At 36.7% G+C, this 11,114-nt stretch overlaps 1 protein-coding gene across 2 annotated transcripts in view; it reads left to right on the top strand.

Annotated features, from left to right (window-relative positions):
* Positions 1-4,447: 4,447 nt before the first annotated feature.
* The window catches only part of RAB3C (RAB3C, member RAS oncogene family), a 278,157-nt gene continuing 271,490 nt past the window's right edge, over positions 4,448-11,114 (top strand). The window contains exon 1 of one of the 2 annotated variants that reach the window (XM_081826846.1): positions 4,448-4,822. In XM_081826846.1, coding sequence (XP_081682972.1) covers positions 4,805-4,822 — 18 coding nt within the window. In that variant the 5' untranslated portion in view covers positions 4,448-4,804. Of the gene's footprint in view, positions 4,823-5,171; positions 5,624-11,114 lie in introns of those variants that run through there. The other variant, XM_081826845.1, reaches the window with a different exon arrangement.

Below are 11,114 nucleotides of genomic sequence, written 5' to 3'. Positions count from 1 at the left end.
ATGCTGAGGGGCTACTCTCTGTTCTCAGAGTCAGTATGTTGAATTGATTCTCTTTTGATAGGTTAGAAGCCTAGGGGTAGAATCTAAACTCCTCATCCCATCAAGGATCAAAGATGGGTAATGACTCACCTAACATATATCTTGGTTATAAAATTATTTTCAAAATGTGTAATAGCTTTACAAGAGTAATGATTTTTCTAAGTAGATAATGCTGTCTCTTTCGAAGTACACTGGGCTTAATAAAGATGTAGGTCACATATCTTTTCCTTAGGATACCAGTCTGAAACCTGTAGCTAAGTAAGTACTTCGTAAGAAATGTGGGGATTGTTATTTAGTACTCTTCTATTTTATCATAATTTGCGTAATTATAATCTGTTTATTCTAAAACTGCCATAAGCTGGAAATATATACAGTTTACCGAAAGATGTGAAGTTCCTTAATAATATTTCTAGTGAACCAAATGAATCAGTATTTATCTGAATATGTTAACAGTTTTCAAATTAAAGAGTGTTGTATGAAAACATGTAAGTAATCCAGTAATTCCATGAGTGGGCTAGAAGTAGTATCCTCATTCCCAAGTGAAGTCAACAACAACAAAGTCCAGTAAAACTTCTTTGTAAGAGATTATAAAACAAATTATTTTTAAGCAACATTAGTTTTTATGAGAAAAACTGTGGGCAGGTGTCTGAGTCCTTAGCTTTGGACTCAGATAACCTTGAGCTCTAAATCCAGGCCCAATATCTTACTAGCTAGGTGTCCCTAAGCAAAATACTTAGCCTCTTTATTAATTTTCTTTGTAAAATAAGATTAATAATGCTGCCTTGAAATATTTTTTTTAAAGATTTTATTTATTTATTTGACAGAGAGAGACGCAGTGAGAGAGGGAACACAAGCAGGGGGAGTGGGAGAGGGAGAAGCAGGCTTCCCACGGAGCAGGGAGCCCGATGTGGGGCTCAATCCCAGGACCCAGGGATCATGACCTGAGCTGAAGGCAGACACTTAACGACTGAGCCACCCAGTCGTTGAAATATTACTTGAAATATTATTGAGGATTAGATGGAATGATATGGACAAAGTGCCTACCATAGGATAGGTGTTGAAGAACAGTTAGCTATCAGTAATACCATATTCATGTTAAAGAAAGAAAGAAAGCATCATTTCCTTCTTACTCAGTTGGAATGCACTTATTTACTTTTTAAAGCACCTTACTTATATTGATTATTTGTGAGGTTTAAAACATCGTGAGCAAGAATGAGTTAAAAATGATTTTCCCTTTTAATTAAAAAGGAATCAATAACATCATGGGGATGTTTAATTTCTTCCAAAGCGAACACAAGACAGTCAATAGCATTTCTTGATATGGATGCTGCACAAATTGAAATCAAAGCCAGTCCTAACACAGCTAGACAAAGGTAACAAAGCTCAGGCCAGAAAAACCTCCTGCTTGATTAGGAATGGTCTAGAAATATCTAGGAATAGACACCCAGCCACATCCTTGCACTGTGGATTTGAATAAAGCTTGCATGAGGGAGTAAGTGAATCCCAGGGACATTCTTATCTCTTATACTAAGTTTCAGCCACTTTATTTTTTAGTGTAAGTCCTAATGGAGAGATGGTAACAGTGGTAGGAACAAAATGTCTATTGCTAGTTTTGATTTAACCAATATCATCGCTATTAATTAATACTTCACTATTTTTGGTTTTGGCTCTTATTTAGCTAAATAAATTATCTCAATTTGACCCTACTTGATGGAATTTTACCATTTAATAGATCTGACACAGACATAGATTGATAACAACAAAGTAAATGATAGGTAAACTAGATAAATGCAAACAACAGAATTAATATTGGTAAATATTAAATAAATGCAGGGTTGTAAAAATCCAATCAATAATGAATAGTGTTTTGGAACAGTAAAAAAAAAAAAACCCAGAACTCAAAGACAGAGATTTAAGAATTCTCATTCCAGCCTATTCCTCTAATGATCCATATGACTCTGGGTATGTCGCCTTCTTTGGGCCTCAAGGCCTTTGAGCCTGCTCTGTATTCTAGTATGGGGAGGTGCTTATGTTACATACTCCCTGATGTTCACTGGTGGCCCTTGTGGCTTCTATTAACTATATTCTGCCTTTTAAAATCTTAATATCAACTCCTAATCCCAAATTCATATGTAAATGAAGAAGGCTTCCCTCTTTCCCTGGTTCCCCAATTAGAGCCAGAATATTCTGGGGGGCACCTGGGTGGCTCAGTCAGTTAAGTGTCTGCCTTGGGCTCACATCATGATCTCAGGGTCTTGGGATTGAGCCCCACCTCTGCTTCTCGCTCTCCCTTTGCCCTTTCCCCCTGCTCCTGCTCTCTCTCTCTCAAATAAATAACTAAAATAAAATCTTTTTTTTTTTAAAAAAGAGCCAAAATATTCTAACTTTTAGGTAATCCTTTGGTTTTAAGGGTTTGATTGTTGTTAAATTACAGAGATCCCTGGGAATTGGTAAAATTTTAAATAATTAGACATTCACGTTTCAGTAAAATGGCAAAGGAAAAAGCAGCATACTTTACTTTATAGTCCCCTGATGCTCTGTAGTTAAGACTACCAGCTATCTCCCAATACCTGTTCTTCCCTTCTTTTGTGATGAAATTCCTGATTTTCAACTGGGCATATGTTCATAGAATGGGGGCTACATTTCTCAGCCTTTGCCTTGCAGTTAGGTATGATCATAAGATTAAGTTCCAGGCACTGTAATATAAGAGCCCTGGTGTACTTAAAGAAATGGGGGAATGCCTGTCATCCTTTTCCTTCTTGCTGGTTACAATGTGGATGTGAGAGCTGGAGCTTCAGCAGCCATCTGGTGAGAATGAAACTCATAGATGGTGGCCTGATTCCAAGCAAAGCTGAAGTGCTCTTGCACTGATTATTTGAGATAATCAGCTCCAGTCCACTTTTGTTTCTTTAGTTAATCCCCGGCTAGTTGTTGTTGTTGTTGTTTTTTAATTCCTTCTACCCGCTTAAACACACCCAACTAAGATACGAGAAACAGGATGGAATTAAATTCCCCCAAACCTTTTGCAGCTCTAGTTTTTTTCACAACTCAATTTTCATGGCTTCTTCCAGAAAAAGAAGACATACTAGGAAACTGAGAAGGTATTTCATTTTTTGAAAATGTTAAGAAGTCATGAACTTCTCAAAGAATAGTAAGTCGAACACATCATCATTTGAAATATTTAAATATGTTCTATGATAACAGAATTCTGAGAATTTTAGAAAGTAATGATAGTATAAAAATTACAGGAAATTCTGAAGAAAGTAGCTGTGTAGATTTTTATTATTAAATTCCAAATAAGTATAAATATTTAAATGTCATTATTATTTTTTGGCACTTCTCTTGGGAAAAAAAATATAAAGAGATGCACCTTTACATAGGTCTTTTTTTAAAAAAGTAGTCTTACTTCTAATAAGTGCTACCATGAAACATAGTGATACTAGGTTCCCTTTACCTTTTATTTGTTATTAATTAATTTAAATGAAATTGCTCTAACCATCACATAACTTCAACTATGAGTGGAACATTTTAAATTGTATTTTCTGAAAAGTTGTAAAAAATATTGACCTAGGCAATATCGCGTTCCATTCTCAGTGATCACAAAATTAGAAGACAGATCTTAGATTTCTTAAGAAAAACAGAATACAAAAACAAAACAAAAAACCCTAAAATTAATGAGGTTTTTTGAACACAGTAGGCTCCCAATACATTGTTGTTGTGTTACTGAGTCAATCTGTGAAATTTTTGAAAATTTTTTACATACAAATTCTTTTAAGGCAATCTTTCTTGAATTACGGAAAAGGACCACTTGCATGGGCATTGCTGGAGTGTTTCTTTAAAATGCTAATTCCTGGACTTCTCATCACAAATAGTGAATCAGAATTCCTATGCATGTCTTGAGAATATGAATTTTAAATACCTCCCCCCAAGAGATTTTCAAGCACATTTGAGTTTCAGAACCTCTGTTCCACTGCTTTGTGTAATGCAAAGTTTCAGGCTGATTCAGGTTATTACTTCCATGCCTCTGAGCCAATATCAAGTTGATTCTTTTTTCCATTCTGCCTCCAATAATAATCATTTCGACCTCATGCAAAAGTCAGGAATCATTACTGGACTGATTAACTCTTAAAGGGAGAGGGGTGTCCCTAGATAGGTACAGAGAACATGAATAGCACACATAGGAGTCAAATGAGGGGGAAAATATAACAAAAGTAAGGTTAGATTTCAAAACCATTTTTGAACTAATCTGGGATGAGTACATTTGTAACATAAGGAATAACTGCGTTAAAGAAAGAACAGGATAACTTAATAGAGGTCTCCTATCTCATTCTGTGACGGTGCTTCTGGGCTCTGGTGATGAATGTGTTCATTTTATGTGACTTGCTTTGGGTAAATAACCCAGTGCCCTATCAGCTCTCCAGCCTGCGGCCAGCAGCGCCTGTGTGTGCGAGCTAATGACGGTAGAAGGTGCCTGGGGGAGGGACTGGGGAGGGGCTGCCCAGCGCAATCGCGCTCCATGCACTTGCTAAGAGATTCTCAGCCCTTTCTCTGCAGCTGCCACTTGAAGACTCCACGTTTTCCCTCCAGAGGAAAGAAGCCATCTATCTAAATCAGCTGTACTCTCCACGTCCCTCGTTTCTCCCTTCGCCAGCCGCCACCCCCACCCCTTCCATTGTGTTGTGCGTTTAGCTCAGCTTCCTGCGTAAGACCCTAACCTCATTTGTAGCAGCAGGCGTTACTGAGAATTTCGGAACCTCGAGTTGCAATGGAGCTGTACGGAAAGGTGAGCAGAAGGGAGTTGCTCTGCATGCTCTGCGCGAAATGTCGCTTTGACGGACTTTGGGGTGTGTGTGTGTGTGTGTGTGTTTGTGTGTGCCTTGTCACTGCAATTGTGCGAGTGAACTACTTTATGTGTGTGCTATTCATCATCTTTCTACCTCGCGTTTGTTGAATGAGATTGTAAAACCACCCCACTCTGCCTATGGAAATATGTAAACTTTCCCGTTTCGGGATAAGGAGGTGTAGGGCGAGAGTCCCAGAACGCAGCGCCGGTTTCATTTGTATTGGGAATTAGCACAAGGTAGTGCGTTTCCTAACCAGAAAATCACAATCTAGACACAGAAGTCTGTGAGTAGAAAAGAAAAATTCCCCGCTGATACGAGCTGGAGTCACTTTCTCCTGCGAAGAAATGGGCTGGGAGGCTCCGAGCAGTAACAACCGGGAGCGATTTCAAGGGGAGAGAAGGGAGGCTCCGCGGCCAAGTCTGACTGGAGGAGACAGCCTGTTTAAGTGCTTGCTTGCTGGGAGATGTAGTTCAGGGCTCACTGGTTTGCGGAAAACCTCCGCGGGATAAGACTACAACTCCCAGGAGCGCGCGGGACTCCGGGCCAGTACGCGTGTGCTGCGCCAAGGAGGGGACAGCTCCGGTGCTGATGTTGGAGCCGGTTAGTGAACCCCAAGAGTGCAGAGTGTGGAACGTGGAGCGCGCGGGCTGTTCATGCTTGACCCAGCGCCCGGGCCAGCGCTGTCTTAACCAGAGAGAAAGGACATTTTGAGAACAATGAGACACGAAGCTCCCATGCAGGTGGGTCTATACAGAAACGTGTGGCCTCAGAAGGAATTGATAACAGATGCTTTCTCCCTCGCTCCAAGCACAAATTGTGCTCGACCTCAGGGAAGGTCTGGGTTCTGACTCCGTTTTGGGGACACAGTTGGGTTCCTCTACGCTCCGCGGGGCTGTGATTGGGCTGTCTTGATGAGGAATACGGATATTTAATATCTTCCCAGGCTCCGCAAGAAGGGTGTGAATGTCCGTCTAAAATGTAAACCCGAGCAAACAAAAGTCAGGGAAACATGCAGTGTCGTATTGCCATTGATCTTCCCTCCTGGCTGGCCTGGTTTGTGATCCCGGTGCAAGTGCAGGGACTTCAGGTTTGGGGTTCGAGGTCTTTACTGGAGTTGGGATAGAGCGAATTGCATTTGGTTAAGAGTGCGTTACGAAAGGCTAAGACAACGTTAGGGTCCCCCAAAGTCCCTGTCTTCAGTTAGGGTCCTGGTACAATCAGGGGAGAATAGTAAACATATGCCAGAGGCACGGCAGCCTTTAATCTCTGTCCACAAAACTGGTTTACTCCTGCATTTTGGAGAACCCCCTCTGAGCTTTCCTGAGTGGTGTGCCCATTTGTTGTATGTTCCGATTCCCCATTCAGTTAGGTTTGCTTACTTCGACTTCGGTGGAAAGATGCTTCTGCCTAAGCATGTTGCTTAAGCAGATTTTGTTTTTAAGTAAAAATGAGTGGTGCTTTCTCCTTTGTATGTACAACCAGTTAATGCTAAACATCAGCTGTGTTCATTAACCTAGCAGAGTGATCCCCTTGCGTAATAGAGAGGCACTTTATGAATGGGGCTGAGAGGAGAATGGAATACATTTGGAACATGTTGTCTCTCTTGAGAACCCACCTCTGCTGCCAAATCTAACAATATAAATATTTGCCTTTAATTCTTGCTTAAAGGTTTCCCAATTATTTTCTTCACGAATCAAAGACTTTAAACATATGCTTTGATTTACTTTTATTTATGGGTTACGTATATTAAGATATACAGATTTTTTTCATTTTAACATCATTGTTAAATATAGAATATATTGTTAAAAATAGAATAGAATAGAATTCATTGTTAAATGGAAAAAAAATCTGTAGAATTTAATTGTTTGTTGAAGGATTGATTATATAATGGAAGTTCTCAAATTACATTATGAGTTATTGAAAATTTGATTTGTTCTAGAAAACAGTGGCCCCATTGTGTATCTTCTAATACCTCTGTTTGTGACTTAGCTTTTCATTATAGACCTGATGTGAAAAGAATCTGGACAGACAATAAAGGTACAGGCTGTTGTAATCAAGATATATTGGCTTATGATAATTTTCCATTACTGAGGGTACCGCCAGGAGCCAACTGGCTAAATTAATCATATTTGATTATAAGTAAACATTGACAGTAGACTTTACAAGTAGATTGTTAGTATTTAAAGTCAACCTCATATACGCACTGAGGTCTATCAAAATAAATTACTAAAAAAAACTATGTTGCATCTGAATTTTAATTTTCTTAGAAGAGTTGCTTAGAATGTTCACAAGACCATTAAAATGTTATAGACTATATGAAATTAATGCCTTAGGAAGAATTTAAATTATTTCATATCAACTATGTACTAGGCACTATAATTCTCTATTTTAATCAGAACTTCAATGAAGAATTATAAAAATAGGTAATAAAATTAGTTTACTTGTGGATAAAGTTATTTTTATTTTTATATTGTATTTTATTAATTGGGCTAGATTTTTGAAATTTAAAAATTAAATGTCCAAATTCTATAATGAATTATATGTATATTTTAAGAAATCAAAGATTATTTTCTGAGGTATATTTAATTAAAACACATTCACTGATTCCATTTAACAAGTAAATTGTTGCTATGATGACTATCAGGTTTTCAAATATATTACTATCAGAGTTTCAAATATATATAATGATAGGAAGAATAAAAACTATAAACATGCCTTATATTTTCTTTGAGTGGCAAGTAATGTCTCAGGACCCACAATCGTATTCCAGGTGACTGTGATACATGAAAATGCAATAAGATAAATAGTTGACATTTCTTTTTTTTTTCCTATTTAGAGACTGAACCACATCATCATTTGAGATATATGCCTCCATTTTTTTTACTTAGGTTTCTGAAAAATGAGTCACAAGCAAATCCTCATTTTACAGTTCAATTATCCTAAAAGATTCTTTTTCCCATTTAAAAATATTTAGTCCATTTGTCAATGTGAAACAAAACAAGCTCTTTAATTGCTGACTTCTTAAATTACTTATTTTCTTAATTCAAGGAAGCCTTTAAAAAATTATGTAATGTCTTTTAAAAAGCATTTGATGTGCTTGTAAATAGCTTAGTGGTCTGTTCAAGGTAGTTGTCTTTGATATATGAATATTTTCTGAAGAATATTTCTCTCTGAATTGAAGCAAATGAGGGATAATAATTGTTTTTTTATAGTGACTATTAAAATAATACATGATAGTCTTTGATGTCTGTATTTCCTTTGTGACTAAATAACCAGGAATAGCATTTAGTAAGTGTTCCAAATAATGGGTTAGAATTTTAATGCAGGAGATGGTCATTTGTGTTTTCTCATTCAGTGAGTCCATAAATCCTGAAGGCCAAATGAAATGGGGGATAGCAGTGCTCATGACTTGAGGGCAAAACTCTGATGAGCAAATTGTCATTTGATTCAAGAGCCAGAATGAAGAAATTCTAGTTTATCTAGTGCTTTGTCTGTGCCAAGCACCATTCCTTGCATTCAGATCTCATTGTGTGTGTGTGTGTGTTTGTGTGTGTGTGTGTGTGTGAGAGAGAGTGTGTATATGTGTGAAATACAAAACAATCCTAGAGGTCACCATGACCCTAATTACAGGCAAGGTACTGGAGCTTATTAAGATTAAATAACTTTTCCAACATGACAGAATCAAAATCTGCCAGATTTCTGTCTAGAAAGTCCATGTTCTTTCTTCTATTATTGGGTTCCTCAAGAAGACACACAGAGGTGATGTAAAGAATAAGGGCACCGTTGATATAGTTTGATTCATTCATTTGGTTCAGAAGAAAGAAAAATTGTCCTGTTTATAAAATAAACTTGTGTAAACTGAAGAAGGGCCAATGTTTTAAAAAATTGTTTGCTTTCTGTCTCTCGAATTTCTATTTCTTGCAGATTTACTTATTCTTTTGCAGGACCAAAGTGGGATCCACTGTCTCTCACTAAATGCTGGTCTTTAGTGTTCTTCTCTTCAAGCTTTCCGGGTCATCTCATAAATGTACAGCCTTCAGACTATTTAGGAAATCAAAGAAAACCCAAAGCATGAAGCAGAGTGCCAAAAAAAAAAAAAAAAGAGTTGTTTGGCTAAAAATGAGGAGGATTGAAGAAAGAATATAATGTATGCTTAAGATGAAGTTGAGGTGAAAACTATAATAGATATTAAATACAGCCATGCTTTATACAAAAACAACCTACAAAGGATTAAAGTCTAAATATCACTGTTTCACTTGGCTGTGGAAGTACTTGGCATTCTTGCATTTCATTATTGTTGATGCCTGACCAAATCTAGCCTTGTGATGAACGCTTTATCTTTATAAGAAATGAAAATTTAGTCCTCACTCCTTACAAAAACAGAGAAAACTCCTAGTTGTCATTGGAGAAACAAAGACTTTCCTACTCTATTTGAACAAATTCTGGAAGTATCCATCTTTCTTCTGTAAAGGAAAGTGGAGTATAGAAAGGGGAATTACTTGTAGTAAAAATAAAACTTCTATGATGTAAGAATTGTTTTCCATTTCCACTTTTTCATTCTAAGAAGTTGTGGATTTATTACATAGTGTAACCACAGTTTTTCCCTGCCATTCTAAGCTTATCCTGGAACTGAAAATTCCCTTTCTGACCATCATATTCCAGGAAAGAAATACATTTTTATGCTAAGGAATGGGTTTTCCTAGGACTGTTGATACACAAAGGACATTCAACCTAAGTATAAACTGCTGTGCCACCTCAAAAATGTTATATAGGTAAAAGATTATCCAACCATTTTCTCCTGTTTTTCATTCATTAATTGGGTTCAGAGGGTCTAGAGGAACAATCTTAGTAGGTAACCATGACCTGTGAACATGAAATCTTTTAGATTTACTTGGAATTAGGTAGATTTTAGCATTTTTAATTTATTTATTTACAGTTTTTAGTTACTTATATACATTAAAATGTACAAATTTTAAGTGAACAATTTGATGATTTTTGATAAATGTATATACCTGTGTAACACACACTACTATAAAGCTATAGAACATTTCCAACCAACTCCAAAATTTCTTTCACTCATATTTTTTCTAGTTAATCCCCTAACTTAAAGTCTTGACATTTTTTAAATCATAAAGCATAAAGCAGCTTGATTTATTCTAGAACTTCATGTAGTTCTGTAAAACAGACAATATGAACATATAGTAGAACATACATTATCTACTCTTGAGTCTTTCTTATTTTGCTGTGTATGGGATTAATCTATGTTGTTGCGTGTATCAATAATCATTCCATTTTATTGATGCATATTATACTTTTGTATTAATCTACCATACTTCCATACTTGTAAAATCCATTCTCCTGTTGGTGGATTTTGAGGTAATTTCCAGTTTAGGACTGTTATGGTTAAGGCTATAAGCATTATCATATTGGTCTTTTTTTTTTTTTTTTAAAGATTTTATTTATTTATTTGACAGAGAGAGACACATTGAGAGAGGAGCACAGGCAGGGGGAGTGGAGGGGGGAGAGGCAGGCTTCCCGCTGAGCGGGGAGCCCGACGCGGGGCTCGATCCCAGGACCCTGGGACCATGACCCGAGCCGAAGGCAGACGCTTAACGACTGAGCCACCCAGGCGCCCCAATCATATTGGTCTTTTGTAATATGCTTTCATTTTTCCTGGATAAATACCTAGAAGTAGAATTGTTGGGATAAAGGGTAAGTGTACGTTTAACTCTATAAAAAAGTCAAATGGTAGTACCATTTTATATTCTTATCAGCAATGTATGAGCGTTCCAGTAACTTTACAATCCTCAACAACATATGGTGTCGATTGTCTTTTAATTTTGGCCACTTTAATGGGTGTTTTGTGGCATCTCATTGTGATTTGAATTTGCATTTTCCTGATGGCCAGTGATTTTGGCACATTTTCATCTACTGGTCATTTGTATATCTTCCTTTATTAAAGTTTTCTTTAACCATTTGTTCTTTATGGAAGGTTGTTTTATTGTTTACTTGTAGACCTTTATATAAATTTGAAACTAGTTTTTTGTCAGATATATATAAATACTTACACATACTTAATTTGTTAATATATATTAGTATATATATTTCAAAAATATTTTCTGCCAGTCTGTAGCTTGAATACTCATACTCTTAATAGTATCTTTTGATGAATATTTTTTAAATTTTGATGAAATCTAGGTCATTCATTATAAGTGGGCTCTCTCTCTCTCT

This window comes from Leptonychotes weddellii, chromosome 7 (genome assembly GCF_054177405.1).
Source record: "Leptonychotes weddellii isolate Sample4059 chromosome 7, ASM5417740v2, whole genome shotgun sequence".
NCBI lineage: Eukaryota > Metazoa > Chordata > Mammalia > Carnivora > Phocidae > Leptonychotes > Leptonychotes weddellii.
The sequence above is the reverse complement of the archived record's forward strand: the minus strand, read 5'-3'. Positions and strand labels throughout refer to the sequence as shown.